The 21,753-nt window shown below is 36.4% G+C and overlaps 2 protein-coding genes across 4 annotated transcripts; both read left to right on the top strand.

Annotated features, from left to right (window-relative positions):
- Window positions 1–1,518: 1,518 nt before the first annotated feature.
- Window positions 1,519–5,494, top strand: nfkbil1 (nuclear factor of kappa light polypeptide gene enhancer in B-cells inhibitor-like 1). The gene is made up of 4 exons (XM_065290405.1): window positions 1,519–1,939; window positions 2,045–2,157; window positions 4,149–4,260; window positions 4,774–5,494. Exons 1-4 carry the CDS (start codon window positions 1,666–1,668, stop codon window positions 5,355–5,357), a joined length of 1,083 nt encoding a protein of 360 aa, XP_065146477.1. The 5' UTR covers window positions 1,519–1,665; the 3' UTR covers window positions 5,358–5,494.
- Window positions 5,495–6,225: 731 nt separating this feature from the next.
- atp6v0a2a (ATPase H+ transporting V0 subunit a2a) lies at window positions 6,226–21,565 on the top strand. Of its 3 annotated transcripts, XM_065290409.2 has the most exons (21): window positions 6,226–6,486; window positions 6,790–6,929; window positions 8,946–9,024; window positions 9,460–9,557; window positions 12,662–12,799; window positions 12,963–13,060; window positions 13,355–13,481; window positions 13,699–13,781; window positions 13,895–13,988; window positions 14,097–14,309; window positions 15,374–15,524; window positions 16,126–16,265; window positions 16,387–16,544; window positions 16,661–16,751; window positions 16,867–16,985; window positions 19,348–19,558; window positions 19,643–19,780; window positions 20,146–20,244; window positions 20,346–20,463; window positions 20,568–20,739; window positions 20,820–21,565. In XM_065290409.2, the coding sequence occupies exons 2-21, from the start codon at window positions 6,813–6,815 to the stop codon at window positions 20,920–20,922; spliced, it is 2,547 nt and encodes an 848-aa protein (XP_065146481.1). In that variant the 5' UTR covers window positions 6,226–6,486; window positions 6,790–6,812; the 3' UTR covers window positions 20,923–21,565. The 3 variants fall into 3 exon arrangements, with proteins under 3 accessions (XP_065146481.1, XP_065146482.1, XP_065146480.1); XM_065290410.2 differs by having other exon boundaries at window positions 6,226–6,929; window positions 19,643–19,762; XM_065290408.2 differs by having other exon boundaries at window positions 6,226–6,929.
- The last annotated feature ends 188 nt before the right edge of the window (window positions 21,566–21,753 follow it).

Genomic DNA, 21,753 nt, shown 5'->3' with positions numbered 1-21,753 from the left:
TCACTGACAAAGTCAATTGCGCTGGGTGCAAGATAGTAGCCTGGTATAACCAGACTCTCGTACATTCATTTCATTTGTACAGAGTCTGGCCATGCTCCATAGCAAAGCGTGACTTCCGTTAAGGAGGGTCCATTGTTGAAGTTTAAAACTATTGGATATGCCCAGAGTCACTCAGGACCTGCCAAAGCCAATCGCTAACATGTGGTCGTGACGTATATCATGCACCGAAACCGTCTGGAAACAAGAAGTCAGAATAATCAGACACACAAAAGTTAGCAAACCTGGTTCTTGCTCCGGCTTTAACTTCTGTATATTCGGCAGTTTTGCAATAACGGACCGAATAGCTTTTCTCACGTCTTTCTCCGCTGCCATTACTGAACTACAACTCAAACTGACGCACGACCTCAACGTCATCGTTCTTAGCCACCCCCATCTGTTCGCTGATTGGTCCTGCAGATTTTTGCAGGAGAAAACGAAACTCTATAGAGAAATCCCAGACGTACTGCTGAAGCTAAATGAAAAATAAGCGGAAGCACGTAGGAGGGCGGAGCCAGGCTAGCAAGCTAGGGCCCATAAAGAAGAAAAACAAGCAGGTCCAGTTTTTCGGTATCTACTGTATTACACAAATTTGATGTTAAAACAAAATATTTCTGCAGACATTTGCAAAAATGTAGTAAAGACTTCTTATGGTAATTTAATCTCTTTGATAAATGTGATATGGTGTGATAAGAACTTACATTGCTGCTTTCTGGCAAATTTCCCACAAATCCAACCAAATAGATGGTTATCACAAAGAAACCCCTTCAGGATGATACAAGACTTGATCAAGTTATGATTAGCCGGTCAGGACTTATTCTGCCATTATCCCTTTCATAGGTACATATGGATCTATATTATAGACAAATTTTTTGTTAACGCTTTAGATTATAACGCAATGTACTGCATAATTAATGAAATTTATTTGTAACAATGAAGTACCTACAGTAGCCTACATACTTGTAGGGAACAAGTTTGGGGTAATAACTAAATAAACTCTAAGTATTTTATACTGGGTACCTAAACATTTTAATCATTTAATAGCACATTTGCATGTCTAACATCAAAAACATTTGTGTTTCATCCGCTTTACAGTTTTAATGGTATTTTAAATGGTAGTTATTATTACCTGTTATTGGACCTTGATCTGAAAATTTTCTTTTTAACATAAAAAACGTGTCTGTCTCTTTTGCACGAGACTCAGTTTTCTACTATATTTTATGTGTGGTGTTGTTTTATGGTAACAAATTAACAAATAAAACATACTATTTTGTTAGTAGTTGTTTATATTTTATGACTTCATTTTAATTGTTTACATTTTTCCATCAACTCACAAACCCCCTGCAATTCCCCCGCGAACCACCCTGGGATAAAGGCTAAGATTATTTGTTACGAAGCAGCGACACCTGCTGGTGGATCTGCAAATATGCGTCAAATAACCCCGGAACTATCTGCTTGTTCTTGTTGACTGCGGAAGGATTTTACAGACGTACCACACCAGGTGCAACGATAATTTATATCCGTGTTTCAGCCACGAACGACCTCTCATTCAAATGCGATATGAAATACATAAATTTGTTCGGATACCGAGACGGATTTTATTTATCGCATGTCATCTAAAGAGTCCAGATGGGGAAAGGAAAGCAGAAAAGAATTTTGCGGTATTTGGAGGAGGGGAGTCTGTTAAAACTGAAGTCATACCTTCGTAAACACAAGGATCTGGAGCTGAACTTCTCCCATGGCAAAAAACACAGAAGTCCTTTACACATTGCGTGTTCTCACGGAGACGATGCGATTCTCAGACTGCTGCTGAAATACGGTGCTGATCCTCTCCAAACGGACCTAAATGGAGACATACCGTTACACTTGGCCGCGAAGAGAGCTCTTAAACATGGCAAAGGAGGTACAAATATTCAGGTTCTTTCACAATTTATTTCCTAATATTAATTAACCATTTCATTGTGAAGATAGTATTCGTCTGTAATGTTGTAAATCTTGTTAAACGCAGCTTATGATGATCTGGTGGTGCCCTTGCGAAATCACTGTCCAGAAGCAATGGATATTTCTAATAAAGCAGGAGTGACTCCTCATGATCTGCTCCAATGGATGAAACCTAAACCGGTATTATAAAAAACCTACACTGCCACATTCAGAAATATGATAGTAACTAGTTATATACCCTTAAATAGGTCCTTATTGGGTTTAGCTGATCTTCTAGTACAGTGATTCCTTCCCACTGTAGAAATTTATACAAGTTCTCTGTGGGGTCCCCCTTAAATGAATATTATGTCATCATTTACTAATTCTCTTTTTTTTTAAAACCTGTATAACACACAGGAAGATATTTTGAGCGATGTTTGTAATCAAATTGTTTTTGAGCACTATTGACCATAATATTTTTCTTTCCTACTATGGAAGTCAATGGTGTTCTGTTTCCTGCTTAATAACAAATATCTTCCTTTGTGTTCAGCAAAACAAAGAAATTGATACAGGATTGTCACAATATTATAATGAGTAAATAATGAAAAAAAAAATCATTTGGGTCAGGGTTCCTACGGGTCCTTGAAATCCTTTAAAAAAATTCAAGGCCCTGGGAAGTTTTTGCAAATATACATGCATAGATACAGGTCATTGAAAGTGCTTGAATCTATTTTATGCAAGAAGTTTTCTGGAAATTAAATCCATATTGTTCCCTGTGTAGTGTAGGATAGTATCATAAAACTTCTAGCCTTTTAAGCACACATGCTAAACTGTTCACTTTAAATGCTTATATCTTCTGTATGCGAATGTTGATTCATACCAAAATGCTTTTTGCGTAGTTGTGTTTGACACACAAAAACATCTCTGGTTACGTGTGTAACTATTGTTCCCTGAGAAGGGAACGAGATGCTGCGTCTCCCTTGCCATACTTCCTGTGTCTCTGTAACACCGTCTTTGGCAATATTTCATATAGCGATATACTTCCTGGCTCCCGCATCACCCTGTCATTGTTGTTAAGCCGGTGAGGTGTAACCAGAGACGTTTTCATGTGTCAAACACAACTATGCAAATTGGTTGAATTTGATATACACATTCAGACGCACTTAACCCTGGAGGCGTCCCCAAAGTGTCACCGCAGTGACGCAGCGCGAGTTCCCTCAAAAAGTAACTGTAACAATGTATCTTTAAAGGTAACATAATGTAACCTGCTCTCACTTGAAATGTGTCCCCACATTCAGTCCATGAATTTGAGGGTATTGGACCTGGAAAGTCCTTTAAAGGTCCTTGAATTTGAAGTTAACCAAGGTGTGGCAACCCTGGAACAATCACTTTATCGACAATCTGAGCCCCTCCAACTCTATGGGGCGGTTTCTCAGAGAGTTTTCTCATTAGACTAGTCCTAGACTGAAATAAATGTAAGAGCAGTCCAAACTGAAAACAACTTGCACTGACATATCTTAAAATACATCAATGCCCTTTGTTTTGCCTCAAAATGCACGCTGGTAATGTTTTTAGTAAGACATGTTTGTTAAAACTAGTAATATTTTCTAATTAAACTAAGGCCTAGTCCTGGTTTAAGCTAATCTCTGTCCAGGAAACCACCCCTATATCTGTCTTTTCTTTTGATTTTGCAGTTACGTTGAAAGCAAAATTAAAATAATTATTTTACACACAAGAATATTTTGACTACCTTATCATTATTAGCAAATTATTTATTTTTTAATAAAATGATTAATGAAACATTTTATAAATCCTTGTTTGAGCTCAAAGAATATCTGATCGCATGCCCCCTAAGTGGGGCCCGGACCCCAGGTTGGGAACCACTGTTCTAGCATGACCAGCTAAAAAGTGGCCAATACCAGCCTGCTAAAGCAGCTAAAACTAGGCTGGGAAACCAACGAACCATTTTAGGCTGGTTTTAGCTGTTTATTTAGCAGGTGTGTGTTCAAACTGTTGACTAGTAGGGATTTGGAATTAATTTTTTTGCCGTGTTATAGAAATTGGTATACAGACACAACAACCAAATAATTTCTTAACGCACATTCTGGTATGTTTGCATGAAAGAGTTTAATTCTCATAATACATAAATAAGTATAACAAAAACCGTTCTCATGTTAATTTCACCAAAACAGGGGGTCTTCAAAAATGAATCTTCACGTTCTGTTGATCCTGAGCAACAATGGAGAGAGAAGTTGTTGGGTGAATGTCAGGATGAGTTCTTTGAGACATTTGGACAGTATGAAAGTAAGATTTATATTCTTTATTTAATGTACATAAACCAGATTTTTTTTATTTAAAATGGCCAGCTGCTGTCTGATTATGCAACCTTTGGATGTATAAATTCACACATGCCATTTTTAACAACCTTGCCTGCAAATTAAATTGTTTGCAAGGTAGGGTGCAGATACAATGGCCAAATAATCTGTTTGTAATCAGATCAATGGCTAAAAGGAACTGAAAAGTCTTCATGTAAACACCTTATTCGATCCGATTGAGGTTAATCCCTATGAAATTTATATCGGATTAAAAGTGTTTTTTTTTAAATAAAGTCTTGGAGCTTTGTTGGAGGCATTTTGAAATAAATAATTACAAGCATAACTGCTAATTTTTGTTTATTTTCTAATTTATGCTTGACCAGAAATTCGTACAGCAGATTTTATGCTGTAAGTGTTTTGAATGGCTGGTTGTCCTACACATCATTCATAACTTAATGCATGGGTTTTATTTATTAAATCTACATGTCCTTTTTTATTCTAGATCAATTCTTATGGGATGAAAAGGACGAGGAAGACTTTGGGGACTGGGCTGACCGAATCCGAAAGGAGTATTTTGTAAAGCAGCGTGCCAGAGAACAAAGAGAAGCAGCTTCCTCCGGACACAAAAGGTCCAAGGGGCGTAAGGAGACTGAAGAGGATGAAAGAAGCCGCAGGGAGCTGCTGAAGAGACTGGAGCGAGAACATGCTGAGTATCTGCAGCGTGCAGCCCGAAAAGAGGAGGAGACGCGGATGGGGAAAAAGAGGCGCTACGAGGAGAGTTGTGCTGCAACATTTCAGAGCTCCTCAAGCAAGGCACCTCAGGGATTTTTGGGATATGATGACATCCCATGGCCCGCTCCCCGCGGCTCACTGGAAGAAATGGTGGCTGTTATGTTGCACGGCGCAGACAAATCTGATACGTCCGCCTTTCGGAAGTTACTCCGTCGGCAGCAAATCATCTGGCACCCGGACCGGTTCGCACAGCGCTGTGGAAGCCGTCTAGTTGAGTCTGATAGACAGAGAATTCTGGATACGGTTACTGCCCTCTCACAGGAAATAAACAGACTTGCACAAAATCTCAGATGACTTCATCATTGATCTGAGCGAACCAAATAAACAGCCTTCAATACATTTAATTGCAATTTGTAATTAAGCTTGTGTGTTATTTATTGTGTATGATACTTGAAAATTTTAAATAAAAGAAAAGAGGGCGTCTGTCTTGATTTAGTGTAATGGTTTTGATTTTTGCATGCTTGAAATAAGAGTAGCAGGTGATGTATATTTTCTTTAAGGATTCTTTACTTTAACAATTTCCAAAATTACTTCACAGACAACATACAAATTTAATGAAAATGAATTAAAATTATACATCTAATTTATTTCATCATTGGTCCACGCTGATACATCCTCACATTTAAGGTACTTAAACAAAGGACAGGCAGATGGTCTGCCGCTGGTCTAAAAGAATACGGCACAGAATATATTAAAGGATGCTGTGGTTGCCATATAATGTAAAAACATACCCAGTCTGGGAACACGTGTAGTAAACAATTAAAACGTTGGAGTACATAAAAGTACATTAAGTAATGCATGTTTAATAAATATGTTGATTAAAAAACATTTTTTATTAAATTCGAAAGCATAGATCATATTTTTTTAAACAAATAGCCTTTTACATGGTTTCAGCTACTACCAATATAAATATTTGTGGTATTTCATAATTGTGTTCTCAATTATTTTCACTTATACTAAAAAAGCAGCTAAATTACATTATTACATAATTTGTTCTGGATGCTCACCATTGTATACAAAACGATATTGGCATTAGAGTAAACTATAAAACATCAATACGTTTAACAATGTTTTTGTTTAAAAATTATGCAATATATATTTTTAGTTTATAGTATTTAAGTTTATAACGGTTTTTTATTGTAAAGGGGGGTTCGTTAACAAAATACCTGGCAACCCATGGGCGCAATCTGTAACACCGGCACGGTTTGCGCTTTATGTGACTGAGCTTTTCATTGCGCGATTTAATTGACCATCAAACCTTTTCTATATCATAACATTTTTAAGACGGTATAGTGCTTGTTGGTTTGCTTATCGACGCTATTTTCTGTACGCTTTAATCTTTAATGCTATTTGTGTCGTTCCAATGCCAAGACGACAATTAAAGGTACAGACGCCTATTGATTATTATTCCCCAGCCAGCTAGGTAAGACACCGACTGAATATCGTATCTACACCAAATTACATTTACAATCGTTATAATTTGCAACATTTTTATGCTGGGGTTATTTATTGTATTGCTAAAAATAGTAGTTTAATCATTGACGGGACAATTTAACACCAAACGCATTTTATTATGAATAATTCAGTATCCGTATCTTGCGCGTGAACTTTACTGCCAGATGCACTGAGGTGAAATGCTGTTTATGTTAAAAACCACGCTCGAGTGAGGTTGCCGTCCATTGCCAAATTGCATTTTAAAGGCCTGTCGCGGATTGTGTGACCAAAGGTGGCCGAAAGCGGACAGATAAAATGGGCTCAGGCTTTAGGAGCGAGGAGATGTGCCTGGCGCAGCTGTTCCTGCAGTCCGGTTCTGCTTACGACTGCATCAGCGAACTGGGAGAAATGGGACTGGTCGAATTTCGAGATGTAAGTTTTGATTAAATCTGTGTCGAGCTACCTACCTAGCAGGCATATTTAGGGCATCTTATAAGCGCATTTGAAGCAGCAATGTAGGATGCACCTGATGCCTCAGTATGCTTTCTATGTAGCACGCAGCCTGCATTTTCTGTGGTAAACTTTAGTATACTGTAGTAAGTTAGTATACTATAGTGATGATTATACTATATAATTGTGTAATTATACTATGTATAGTTTAATATTATCTTTTGTTGATAAATTGTAAATGCTGTGCTATACTTATTATCAATATTTAGTATAGACAGTTTATAATACTGTTTTAATTCTCATGTTTGAGTATGCATATTAAATTAGGTGTATAGTCCTAGCATAGCACTGTATACTATAGTATTCTGTAGTAAATGCTGGGGTATTTTAATATTTACTATAGAGTAAATTTATAAACACTATGATTTAAACAGCATCTTTAAGTATGCATGTTATATTGTGTATATAGTCTTGTGCATAGCTCTGTATACTACAATACTCTTTAGTTAATGCTTTAGTATACAGTACACTCTACAGTACAATTTAGTATACAGTAGCACAAATGGTGCTAAATAGCACTAAAAGTGGTTCACTGGCTCGTAATCATAGGGGAACCATTTTAAGTGCCACATAGCACCTATGTAGTACCTGTGAAGCACCTGTGTAGAACCCTATTGTGCTATATAGAACCATGTCTGATGTTATAGTGGTGCTATATATCACCCCCGTATGGTTCTTCATAGGTGGTATATAGCACTAAAAATGATTCCCCTATGATTACGAGCTTTTAGTGCTATTTAGAACAGTGTACTTCACTATTCACAATAGTATTAAATCATATTTACTATAGTAAAGTTCATAAACACTATGCTTTTATGTGCATTCTCAGTATGGATATTATATTGGGCGTATTATCCTATGCAAAGTACTGTATACTATATTATTCTGTTGTATTAACTATAGTAAATGCTATGGTATACTTCAATATTTACTATAGTGAAGTTCATAAACACTATGTATTAAATTGCATCTTTGATTATGCATATTATATATGGGTGTAATCATATGCATAACACTGTATACTATAGAATTTTGTTGTAAATGTTGTTGTATATTTTAATATTTACCATAGTAAATTTATAAACACTATGTTTTAAATTGCATCTTTAAGTATGCATACTATATTGGGTATATTGTACTATGCATAGCACTGTATATTATTGTACTCTGTAGTATTAACTGTAGTGAATTGATAAACTATAGAAAATGCAGTTGATACTTTAATATTTACCATAGTAAAGTCCTTTGAGTACTGTGCATATTTTGGCCTGTTTAGACAGAGCTGTTAAAGAGTGCCGGCCAGGTTATAAGCGATGAGTTGAATCAATACTTGCTTAAAAAATCGAGCAAATCTTGTTAAAAGCCTGTGCTTTCTATTCTGCCCGAGGCAGTGTGTCATTAATTAACCCTTTAATATAGGACCTATTGTGTGAGATCTATAGTTGTGGTATTTACATAATAAGTTGTTGACAGTAGTATGCTCATTTGTATGCTAATTATTATTGCATGTAGCTTTGAATGTATTCATTGAGAGACAAGTGCAATAGAAAGTATATATTTTCAGCACAGGACTATTTAAGTGTTTTTCCATGAATGCTTGACAGGGACATGTTAAAAGCAGTGAAATTGGCTTAGAAATGAAAACATTATTGTGCTTTCAATCCAGAAAAAAATGCAGCTTCCTGTTCACTTGTATGTGTTCATTGGGCAGTCTTGGCCTCCTCATTGCAGCTTTGATGAACAATTCAGCAGTTGATGTGACATCTGTGTATTTCTATGGGTAAAATGATGTTGATAAGAAGTGCACATCATTGTCAACCAGTGGCTGAAGTCTTAAATTGACCACATATTATCAAATTAACTTATAATCGACAATACTTGACTAGATCATCTTTGGATTGTGACATGAGATAAAATATAAACTGATTCCTGTTTCAGCTCAACCCCAGTGTCAGCTCCTTCCAGCGCCGCTTCGTCAGTGAGATCAAGAGATGTGAGGAGATGGAGAGGATTCTGGGTAGGGATCTTTATTAAACAATCTCTGCACACTTTCAATAAAGTTTCAACCCTTCTTTCTGAGATTCTTTATACGGTAACTTCAAAATCCAGCCATTGCGTTAACTAAAAGGCAACTATGCATGCACTGAATGACTTATTTTCCTTAATAAAGAACCAGGCTTAACTAATTTGCGTGTTAAAGCTGCTTTTCCATCTTGAAAGGTGTATTGTAATTTGCAAATAAAAATATGTTTATAATTAGGATGCATATAACATCCTATCAATGCAGTTTTGTTTGTGAGTAACACAACAGACAGACACAAGACAAGAGTATGCCTTTTATTTTTTAGGCTGAGGACTATTTTTGTGTATAAGAAAAGGCTTTGATCTGAATTTTGCCGTAATAAGACCCGTTATGCTCCAATTTGACAGCATTTCTTTGTATTTCTCACAGGGTATCTGCTGAGGGAAATAAAGAAGGCCAGTATTGCAGTACCAGAAGCTGAAATTCTTCCTGCTGCTCCTGCACCCAAAAATGTCTTGGAGATTATGGTAAGTACTGAGATCCATTATTGACTGCTTTTGTAGACAAGGTGAAAGCCAGACAGGCTTTTTATAGTTCAGTTTAAAATTCCTTTTTGAATTATTTTCAATGAAATAAAAATGCTAATAAAACATGCTATTAGTGGCCAACGCAAGAGTCGTTGCTGCTTTCTTTATATAAATTGGATTAAGGATTTGACCAAACCCTCAACATTGGCACAAGTAGATCATGAGATTTATGATCTTGATATATGATATGATTTAGACAAAACATATACTTCCACACAAGAACAAGACACATTATACATTACACCCTCTTAAATAATAGCCTAAAATATACCTTACCCTTCTAAAATTACATCACATTTACAGTACTCTTAATTTTTGACTTTTGGATAAGCTTCTTATTCAGTTCTAGGATTGCCTGATGCACAAAATAATTTTTCCACTTAATGTTCTCAGGACTCTGTATCCGGTTTGATGTTAGTAATTTAAATTTATTTAATAAAGTTAAGCATTATGCAGGACATGATTAGGAACGGAAACTATATCATTAGCCAGTCTCATCAAATTATTATAATATGCTAAATCATATAGCTTCTCAAGGGGCTGACCTACGATCTTTAAACAGATTTTAAATAGATTGAACAAACTTAACAGGCAAACTCCTATACAAAATGGAGTTGCAATATTGCAGTACAGTCATTATCACAGACATAAAGAACATGAGAAGGATCTGTTTTCTTACTTCGAATGACCTAAGACGAAGATAACAGATTCTCTGCTTTGTTCTTTTAAAAAATGCATCAAAATGATCATTCCATTATAACACATTGTCAATCATTACTCCTAAATACTTGTATGTTGTATTTACTATTTTGTAGAACTTGTATTAGTATCAGATGTAGACACAAATATAATTTCTTCTGTTTTACTTGTGTTAATGACAAGATAATTGTTCTCACACCATTCAACCAAAGTAGTCAACCCCTGTTGATGAAACCCAGGATTGTACTCGTCATTGCAGGATTGTATCTTTGCCTAGCAGACGATAAAAGCTGAAAAAAAATATATATCTGATTTACATTATAAGATGGAGCAAGATATACAGTACCTTATCTAGTCACCTGAATATTTTTGCCATAAAATGAAAATCAGCCCATTATTTATGTAATGCGTCATGATAAAACACACATATGATAGTCACAAGACATGAGAGACCAATTCTCCTTTAATGTCATCGACATGCCACCAAATTTTAATTTACACTGGTGGTGTTAGCAGTAATATGCAACATATCGAATAAAACCACCTGGCAATGCCTTAAAGGGATAGGTCACATAAACATTTAAATTATCACACTATTGGAACACCCAGTATCTTTTATTGTTCACCCAAATGCAGATTTTTTGGTTTTGGGTTTTTAATTTTAAAGCTTGAAGGGTTTTCGGATTAATTTAAAATAAATAAACCGATTTAAACTTTTGGCGCTTTTTCATTGCATAGTACCTCACGGTTTGGTTTGGTTTGGTTTGGTTTGGGTCGGGTCAGCTTACTTTTTGGAGCTTTTCCACTGGGTTCAGTTCATAGTATCCAATACTTTTTTTAATACCACCTCGGTCGGGGACCCGAGCTGATACCAAAACGTGATGCGAAACACTGAGTGGTCTGAGAGAATCATCACTACCAGCGTCATGGCTATAATGTAAAAAATTAGCTTTACCTTCATGCTAGCTTGCGCTGTCTCAAGTAAACCTGTTGTCATCTATGCTTTGCTGTTAGTTCCCAAACTCCCTTTTAGCGATGAAAAACATCCACAGGTTGTGAATCAGGAACACCATACCAGTTTTTTCCAGACTTGCAGTTTGTGGCGGCACAGTCACGACACGCACGTCCGCATATATGCTTAAATGCAACTTAAATGAGGCTCAGCGGAGCGCGTCGACTGACCCACGGGTGTTTGTACAGAAACTGTCATGTGAGACAGAGGTAGTGATAAACGCGATGTGCAAACATCTATTTGTGGTGGTCGATTTTAATTTTGTGGCGGATTGAGAAATAAATACATGTATGGGAATGTACAACAACGCTCTCACTTTTATGATGTCACAGTAGTAGGCAGCGCAAATATAACCACACGCCTATAATCCCTCCCACTCCAAAGTGTTACTAAACTCGATGGAAAAGCTAACCAAGCCTAAAGTGAGGTGAGCTGACCCGACTTGACCTAAACCAAACTGTGGGATACTATGCAATGAAAAAGTGCCATATTTGTTTCTGCTTTTTTGTTGTCGATATCAGTGTTGTTTCAGTTGTTTCATTTTAAACTAAACATCCTCCTAAAACTGCCTAAACAACATTTCAGATACTGACAATGTGAACTGAAAGAGAGGCAACACTTTTTGAAGAACAAAGAAAGACCTTGGGTGTTTAAATAATGACAAAATTTCTATTCTGACTGAACTATCCCTTTTAAAACCACCCAAACACCATAGCAATCACATTTAAAATGACACAGAATACTTGCATATATTAATATATGCTCTAATATATACATTTTAGAAGCATGTGTTTGTTATATACAACATTCGCAACATTAAATCCATTTGGGTTAATTCAAACAAAAGTAACAATATAATTAAAGTGCTTGCATATAAATAGCTATTTAGGATTATAGCACCCAAAAGTCGAAGAAAATTCTCTCTATTGCAGTTGCATTGTATTTTAGCCGTAATGGCCGTATGCTGTGCTGGTTTTAGGGTAATTGATTTTACATGAGAGCTTTAGGCCTGGGTTGCAAGATCTAGCGCTGGGTAATTGAGCATGTCAAGTTGCCTGAAGTGATTGATTGTTGTACAATGAGGTGAGAGAAATCATGCTAAATGCAAATGGAGAAAATCGATTGTGCATTGCGGATTCGTAACACGTGGCTTTCTTGTGTGCGTTTTATGGAAATTTCCTATGACTGGATATTTTTTCATGGCCAATTTATCCTGTTAAACATTGCTTACAGTGACACGTGCACAGAGTTTTATTGATCAGTATGTTGTTTCGGACGCTTTTGTCTTTGTTGCTGTATGTTCATATATAATGAATTGTTTCTGTGTCTTCAGGAGCAACTGCAGAGGTTGGAGGTGGAGCTCAGCGAGGTCGCCAAGAATAAAGAAAAACTCCAGCATAATCTCATAGAACTGACAGAGTATACGCACATGTTGAGAATCACTCGAACCTTCATACACAGCCGCACCAGGGTGAGTCCATCTCACGTTTATGCTCGAACAAGCTGTTTTCGGCACAAATAGAGTTAGGTGTCCAATTACTTTTGTTTTCAAGGGCACCTAATATTTTTTTTGAAGAAGGTAGATATTATTTAGCCCTCACATCTCAAATAAATGTGTAAATGTGTGTATTTAGCATGAAGCCCTGGGTCCCCAGTATGAAGAGTTCCCCTCTCTGGACACTGAATCAGTAACTGGGTGCACCAACATGCAGAGGTTGGGTGCCAAATTGGGGTGAGTTTCATACACCCACACACTCCCTCACCACAGCATCTCAGACTAAACAGTGTGATGGTGAGTGGGTCTGGTAGATGGGTAATTGTGTTTTCATGACAAAAGACGCACATCTCCACGGGGATTCGCATTCAACTCACTGCCAGTTTGCCAGATGGTGTAGTTAGGGCAGATTCTAATGGGGCAATGCTAACCATCAAAACATTGACCCCTATGTATTCTTATTTTATGATTGCATCATGTAATACAGGGTGGTGTTATATATGTTTGTGATTCTGCCACTGTATACTGCAGGTTTATCTCTGGATTGATACAGCGAGTGAAGGTGGAGGCGTTCGAGCGAATGCTATGGCGAGTCTGTAAAGGTTACACCATCCTCAGCTACGCAGAGGTGGACGAGAGCCTGGTTGATCTCGAAACTGTATGCAAAACTCATCCAAATCATATATGTCCTCTGTAGAAATGATTTTAAATGACTGTAGTTATATTCAAATAATATTTGCTCTGTGGTGCAAACACGCCTCTGTGTCTTTCACAGTTTCGAAGTGTTAATAATGCATCTGCTGCAGTTTGAGCATGCTAATATAATCAGGATGACTACGCGGTTTGTTTATGGAGATCTGTCTTGTGCTTGTCAGGGTGAGATAAATAAGAACGTGGTGTTCCTCATCTCCTTTTGGGGTGATCAGATTGGACAGAAGGTTCAGAAGATTTGTGATTGGTAAGTGAAGGCCTGGTTGCTATATATGTATAGCTAAGCCTCCTTACCCCTATATTTTATTCACTTTTTAATGGCAATAGAAAATATTTATTTGTATAATTTTGTTTTATTAGTTACCACTGTCATCTCTACCCACATCCTGAATCTGACGAAGAACGAGCCGATGTCATGGACAGTCTGCGTACACGTATAGAAGATTTACAAAATGTATGTGCTGTTTTCTTAGAGGATTTGATTTTTTGCTGATGGTATCGCAGTCACCACCAGAGGATCACGCCTGCAATGTTATAATAAAACCATTAAATTGTGTATTAGGTTTTGCATCGCACTGAGGATTACTTGAAGCAAGTCTTGCATAAGGCATCCGAGTCAGCACATTCCTGGGTGCTACAGGTGAAGAAGATGAAAGCGATCTATCACATCCTAAACCTCTGCAGCTTTGATGTCACCAACAAGTGTCTGATCGCTGAAGTGTGGTGCCCGGTTAGTGACCTGACTAACCTCAGGAGGGCGCTAGAGGAAGGATCTGTGAGTATTAACTTTTAAGTCTTGATTTTATTTTAATTGCATGAGAAACAAAAAAAAATAGATGTATGCTTTATTGTGCTATCTAGGAAATTACACTACTGTTTAAAAGTTTTGGGTCACTTACTCCTATTTTATTAATATTTTTTCATTTTAGAATAAAAGTAAACTATAAAAACTATAGAATAACACAAATGTAACTAGATTTAATCAAAACTGTGTTACATTTTAGCATTTTTAAAATGGTCACCCTTTGCCTAAATTTATAAAATTGTATTCTTGTCATTTTATTAAGCACCATCTTGAGGTCTCACCCTGAGATAATTTTAAAAACAATAAATAAAGTAGTTCACTACTTTCTATTTTTGGCTCCTATTGCCTTACTAGCTTATTTTGTTTATTTTTATTATTAAATATATGTTATTTTATTTATTTATTTATTATTTTAGTTAAAATATATATATATATATATATATATATATATAAATATTTAATAAATTGAAATTTTTCTATTGAAAGAAATTAATAATTTGACATAAATAAATCTGGTATATCAGATTTTGATAATATATCAGTATTTTTTTCTAGCGGGATATGGAATAAGACAATAGCGTCTATATCGGTATGGTCTGATATCACCCTTTGTGAAACAGAAGCTCTGCCATAAATTTACAACAATGTCAGACATAAGCTTTCTAACCAGCTCACACGTATATTTTGGAAAAGTCTTTGATTTTGATTTTCATCACACAAAGTTTGAAAAACTGCCTCACATGAGGCTGAGGTTTACATTGACTTGCATGTAAAAATTTATTACACTTTGTAGAAAACACTGATGTATTTACCACAGGTCATGTAGATATGAATATTGGTCAGTATCCCCCAGCCCTATTTTTGTGTACAAATTGATTTGCGACACCCTCAGAACAAAACATTTTTATTGATCATAAAAACCATTTGAGTCACATGACCCTGAACTTTTGAACGTTTGTGTATTTGAGTCAGTTATTGTCTGAGCAGTGATAGATAAGTGGTGTAATGGGATTTTCTAATGACTTTCTGGATAGAGAAAAGGTGACGCAACCGTCCCATCCTTCGTGAACCGTATCCCTAGCAATGACACTCCACCAACCCTCCTAAGGAGCAACAAGTTTACCTCTGGCTTTCAGAGTATAGTAGAGGCCTATGGAGTGGGAGACTATAGAGAAGCAAGCCCGGGTGAGTACCCATTCAACAGTATGTTTTTTGTTACTTCTATAGAAACAAACCTTGCAATGTGTAATAAAATAAACATTAAAAGGTCACCTAATATGGCAATTTTTCAAGATGCAATATAAGTCTCAGGTGTCCCCAGAATTTGCCTGTGAAGTTTTAGGTCCAAAAAAGGCACATTTTTGGGTGTGCAGGAAAAGTGCTTTTTTGTGTGTATCTTTAAATGTAAATGAGCTGCTGCTTCCCTCTCCATCTACTGTTACCTATACTGAAAACATACAGTACGCCGTATTTAATAAGACAATCACCTTACTTTTTTGTTCATAATAAATGTGTGGTAATGAATTATGTATTAAAATAGAAATGATGCCCTAACTGCGGTCTTTGGACGGTTGTGGGTGGGGCCTCCACAAAGTGATGTCAGGTTGTTTTTTTTAGAAAATACCAATAGCTTGTCCCATTTTTATCATTACAGGGTGGGTGTGTACACACACAAGTAACACACTAATGTGGTTAAACAACATATAAACCTGAAAGCTTTTCAATGAAACTAAATACTAGTGAGATGATCATTTGAATTTTATACATGCTTTTCTATATCCTACAGCTCCTTATACTATTATCACCTTTCCATTCCTGTTTGCGGTTATGTTTGGAGATCTTGGTCATGGTGCAGTCATGACCCTGTTTGCTTTGTGGATGGTGTTGACTGAGAAGGACCATACACGGAGACGACTGGGAAATGAGGTCAGAGGGATCAAATTAATTTAGCTCAATTCTGTAAACTGTGTTTGTTAAGAGTAAAGTTATGAATCATGTTTGACAATAACTCAGGGTAACCTTTGAATGCTATTTCGTCTCTGCTCAGATTTGGAGGATCTTCTTTGATGGGCGCTACATCATACTGATGATGGGACTGTTCTCCATTTACACAGGACTGATTTACAACGACTGTTTCTCCAAATCCCTTAACATCTTTGGCTCGGCCTGGAGCGTCAAGGCCATGTTTACAGAGCAACAGTGGTCGTAAGACAAAAACAACCAAAATAAAAACATTACAGTCATATTAAAATACCATATGTGTGTGTGATTAAAGGTTTCAAAATCAATGCACCTTGTAATTTTTCCTCTTTTTGGCTCAGAAATGAAACTCTACAAACGAATGCTTTATTAGCCTTGGATCCCAATATTTCTGGCGTCTTTTTTGGCCCTTATCCATTGGGCATTGATCCTGTGAGTACACATTCTCACAAGATTTATATAACAAACTTTATTGGATGGCAGCCTCATCCTGAAGAAAAACACTAATGTAATTTACAGAGCTCTTATTTGTTCGATTGGCCCATAGATCTGGAACATGGCTGTGAATCGTCTGTCTTTCCTCAACTCCTATAAGATGAAGATGTCTGTGATCATTGGAGTCATCCACATGACCTTTGGGGTTGTGCTCAGTGTCTTCAATCACTTGTGAGTATGCTCAAATTAAATTTCTGTTATAAATGTGACCCTGGACCACAAAACCAGTCATAAGTCGCACAGGTATATTTGTAGCAATAGCCAAAAATACATTGTACGAGTCAAAATTATCAATTGTTTTTATGCCAAAAATCATTAGGATATTAAAGGATTAGTCAGTTTTCCTAAAATAAAATCCAGATAATTTACTCACCACCATGTCATCCAAAATGTTGATTTCTTTTTTTTGTTCAGTCGATAAGAAATTATGTTTTTTGATTTTTCTCATTTGAATGGACTTTAATGGACCCCAACACTTATTAGTTTTAATGCAGTTTAAAATTGCAGTTTCAACAGAGTTTCAAAGGACTTTAAACTCTCAAACGAGGCATAAGGGTCTAATCTAGCGAAACAATTGTCATTTTTGACAAGAAAAACAATAAATAGGCACTCTTAAACCAGAACTTCTTTTCTTTCCCTGGCTGTGTGAAGAGCCAGCACGACCTCACGTAATGACGTCGAAAGGTCACGTGTTACGTATATGAAATGCACATTTGCGGACCATTTTAAACAATAAACTGATACAAAGACATTAATTAGTATCATTCGACATACAACAACGTTGGAACGGTCCTCTTTCTCCACACATGTAAACACTGGGGCGTATTTGCATACGTCATCCGTGACGCCTTGACATGATGACGTATTACGTGAGGTCCTGCTGGCGCATCACAGAACCGAAGGAAGACGAGAAGTTGTGGTTTAAAGTGCATATTTTTTATTTTTCTTGTCAAAAATGACAATCGTTTCGCTAGATAAGACCCTTATGCCTCATTTGAGATCGTTTAGCCTCTTTACTGTCACCCACCCCTTTTAAGTGTGTGGGGGGAATTTGATGTGCACTTTCAAATTAATATAACTCTGGCATTTTTTTGTCTAGAAGCCTAATCTTGGTCTTGTTTTAAAGAAGACAATTTAAGGTTTTTCACTGAAGTGTCTGGATATGAAAATATTAAACAGAAAAAATGTTATGGCAGTTTAAATTTCTTTTAATAAATAAAAATAATTTCATAACATATTCATTTTATAAATAAAACTATAAAAATGTAAATATTTCAAAAAAGAAATAATGCAAAAATGAAGCCATAAGTCTCAAGTAGTTGTGATTCAAATTTCAAGGTAAAATCACAAAAAATGAGGTTTGTGTCACTTTTTTTGTCGTTTTACCAACAAAGGCCACTAGGTGTCAACGGTTTGCTGCATACTCTTGCCACAAATTAATAAATTACTGTCACTGCATTATTATTACTGCTAAATCGTTTTGAAATATGAAAACTACACTCTTGGAGCTTTCCAATGATATATAGTTTGTCAACATTTTTGAAGATTTATAATATGATATTAGAGTTATGAATATATAAAATTAATATGCATTCCTATGGGGGGTGGGGTCATGTAACTAAAAACTGTCACTACATTATTTCTATCATCAGATGACCTTGAAATATGAAAACTACATTCTGAGAGCTTTCCAGTGATATATAGTTTATCAAGATTATTTAGGTTTAGAGCAGGGGTTTAGTGTTATAAATATGTAAAATCAAATTGGGCCTACATGTGGGCCCATGATATTTTAGAAACTGAGTCTCACTACGTCATAATTCTCCCAAAATGGTGAGGATATATGAAAACTACACTCTTAGAGCTTTCAAATGATATATAGTTTGTCATGATTGGATAAGAATTCACATGCAAAACACTGAAGTAAACGTAGGCTTCCCACTAGTGGGGCAGTGATATTTCGTAGGATATGAATGTTTTGAGGCACACTCTCCTCATAAATGAATCAATTACTCTGTCTACATAATTTATTTTATAAAACACTGCTGAAATGTGTATTCTAGAGGCTTAGACCTTTCCAACAATATATAGTTTGTTGTGATAGATTAAAATGTACAACAAAAATATTGAAGTAAACTCAGGTGTCCCGTATACGGGACACCGACAGTTAAAGGTTTAGAGTCCTTTGAAACTGCAATTTTACTGCATAAAGTGTTGGGGTCCATTAAAGTCCATTAAAATGAGAAAAATCCACATAATTTCTTCTCAACTGAACAAAGAAAGACATCAACATTTTGGATGACATGCTGCTGAGTAAATTATATGGATTTTTTTTTTTTTAAGAAAATGGACTTGATATGACCTGATATTTGCATCAGATTTTTTTCATATCATCCAAAATAATATACTTTATGTTCTTTTGTGATTATTTTTAACTACTATAATAAACATATTAGAAAGTTTCGAGTGATACTGACTTGTGACCCACAATTGGGTAAAAATACTTTCTTTTGTTCCGTCTCTATATTTACAGACACTTCAGACAGAAGTTTAAGATCTACCTTCTCTTTCTTCCCGAGCTACTCTTTCTGCTTTGCCTCTTTGGATACTTGGTCTTCATGATCTTTTACAAATGGCTGGCGTTCTCAGTGCAAGACTCCCAGCTGGCTCCGAGCATTCTCATCCACTTTATCAACATGTTTCTAATGCAGGGGAACGACAATTTGCCCCTATATCCCGGTCAGGTGTGTGTGCGAGTGTGTGTTTAAGAGCTCACCGTTGAATCTGCCTGATAAATCTGCATCGGTGTGTTAATCCTTCTGTGACAGATGGGACTGCAGGTGTTTCTGGTTGTGGTAGCTGTACTGTCTGTTCCGGTGCTGTTACTGGGAAAACCTCTTTATCTATACTGGCTGCATCATGGTGGGAAGAGCCTAGGGGTCCACAGGGTCTGTCTGTTTTTTTGTGTATGTATGTGTTTGTATCTGATGCAATGATATTATACGTTAGGCTCTTCAAGAGAGAAAATCCCCAGAATCAAGGGAGAAATTAAAATAAAGCCTGTTTGTTAGACCATTAAAGATTTTTTTAATTGTAAGGTAATTTTCATGACACCTAAGCACATTTCCCCTTCCAGAAAGTAAATGAGACTTTAATAAAGTTTAATTATGTTAAAGGGTCATGAAAATACGGGTCAATTCAAATAGATGTTCGGTAACACTTGACAAAAAGGTTGTTTTTGTTTTGTTTTAAATTGTTAAAAATCCTAAAAAGTTCTTCCAAGTCTAAATTATGAATCACAGATTTGTTACATCACATTTTTTGTGTGTAGGGCTACGAGAGAGTTCGGCGTGTGAGTGAGGAAGATCTGTCTCCATCTATAGTTCATGATGAAGAAGAGGGACTAAGTGACTCAGGGGGACCTAAGGAGGTTATAGCCGAATCATTATCCTCATAAACATGATCAACAATAAAGCTATAAAGTTTAACTTAACTCAAAGAATGTCACTTATTGCTTTTTCCTCCTTGCAGTTTGATTTTGGGGATGTTTTCCTGCATCAAGCAATTCACACCATAGAGTACTGTTTGGGCTGCATCTCTAACACAGCCTCCTACCTGCGTCTCTGGGCTTTAAGCCTCGCCCACGCCCGTGAGTGTCTGTTTACACACACTCATATTTATTTTATTTTTAACACCCTGGTGTTTATGAACACTTTTTCAAAGGTGTATTTGTATGTGTGAACTGTATCTCAGAGCTGTCGGAGGTATTGTGGGCGATGGTGATGCGTCTGGGGCTGAGGGTTACCTCTAAATTGGGCGTGCTCCTTATTGTGCCTGTGTTTAGCGTCTTCGCCGTTCTCACCGTCTCCATTCTGCTGGTCATGGAGGGTCTGTCAGCTTTTCTGCACGCTTTGCGTCTTCACTGGTAAGTGCAAAAACTATTATTTAATCCACAATTTCTACTTTTCAGTTTATAAATGATAATTTTCCTCTTGTTTTTTGCAGGGTGGAATTTCAGAACAAATTCTACAGTGGAACTGGAATCAAATTTGCACCCTTTGACTTTTCCCTGTTACCCTCCGCCTTTGAGCAAGATGGGTTACTCTGACCTGTGCTGACACTTTGGTTATGAACAGAATAACATTGTCCGGTGGCATTTGGACACGGGACAATGACCCAGGAGTGCTGCTCTGTATGACCTGTAACACTTGGTCATGGTTGGATGAGTAGCTGATCTGACAGTGCTATTTTGCACCCATTATGCGGATTATCAGTGCTGGGATCCATCAACATGTGCTGTCAATCAAAATCCGATTATTATAGTTATCTTAAGAGATATGACCTGTATTTGGTATTTCAACTTCATAAGCATTTGCTCTCATATCGATTTCAAAGTGCCATAACTATTTTTCAAAGTACAGTTTTGTACGCTACACTGAAATGTACTTCCACTTGCTTAGCTAGATTCTCTATGGGTCTGACACATGCAGGTAAACCATGGTGTAGTGAGGCTACACTGTGTTATAAACAATGCCAAATTAAATTTTAAATATGATATTAAAGCATAATTTAGAAAATGTAGAGCTTAATCCAGTTTCCAGAGTAGCATTAGTTTTTCTTTGGGTGTTCAAAGGAATGACATGTTTTCATTGAAACATTTCTGTATTTAAATACATTTGCTTATGGTTTTAAATTAATAGACACAGAAACTGCACTCCATGAAAACAAGGGAATACAATTTTGTTTGCTGTTTTCCATTAAAATTATTGTCTATTTAAATTTGCGTTTCAGTCGTTTTCATTATTATACATATAGACAGGTATTTCTAGTGATATACTTTTATTATTTAATATTTTTCTTATATTCAACTCAAGGCATTTCAGGCATCTGCGGGGTTTATTTATATGGAGCCTTTAAAGTAGGTCATTCCATAGATTCT

The sequence above is a fragment of the Paramisgurnus dabryanus genome, chromosome 10 (assembly GCF_030506205.2).
Source record: "Paramisgurnus dabryanus chromosome 10, PD_genome_1.1, whole genome shotgun sequence".
Lineage (NCBI taxonomy): Eukaryota > Metazoa > Chordata > Actinopteri > Cypriniformes > Cobitidae > Paramisgurnus > Paramisgurnus dabryanus.
This window is presented reverse-complemented; position numbering and strand designations above follow the sequence as displayed.

What these genes read in the sequence shown, in the direction of transcription:
- nfkbil1 (XM_065290405.1), top strand. Translation starts at nt 1,666, where the DNA reads ATGGGGAAAGGAAAGCAGAAAAGAATTTTGCGGTATTTGGAGGAGGGG. An exon ending in TCTTAAACATGGCAAAGGAG is followed by an intron (nt 1,940 to 2,044) that starts GTACAAATATTC and finishes TGTTAAACGCAG; the next exon opens with CTTATGATGATCTGGTGGTG. An exon ending in AATGGATGAAACCTAAACCG is followed by an intron (nt 2,158 to 4,148) that starts GTATTATAAAAA and finishes TCACCAAAACAG; the next exon opens with GGGGTCTTCAAAAATGAATC.
- atp6v0a2a (XM_065290409.2), top strand. Translation starts at nt 6,813, where the DNA reads ATGGGCTCAGGCTTTAGGAGCGAGGAGATGTGCCTGGCGCAGCTGTTC. An exon ending in AAAATGTCTTGGAGATTATG is followed by an intron (nt 9,558 to 12,661) that starts GTAAGTACTGAG and finishes CTGTGTCTTCAG; the next exon opens with GAGCAACTGCAGAGGTTGGA. An exon ending in CTATAGAGAAGCAAGCCCGG is followed by an intron (nt 15,525 to 16,125) that starts GTGAGTACCCAT and finishes TATATCCTACAG; the next exon opens with CTCCTTATACTATTATCACC.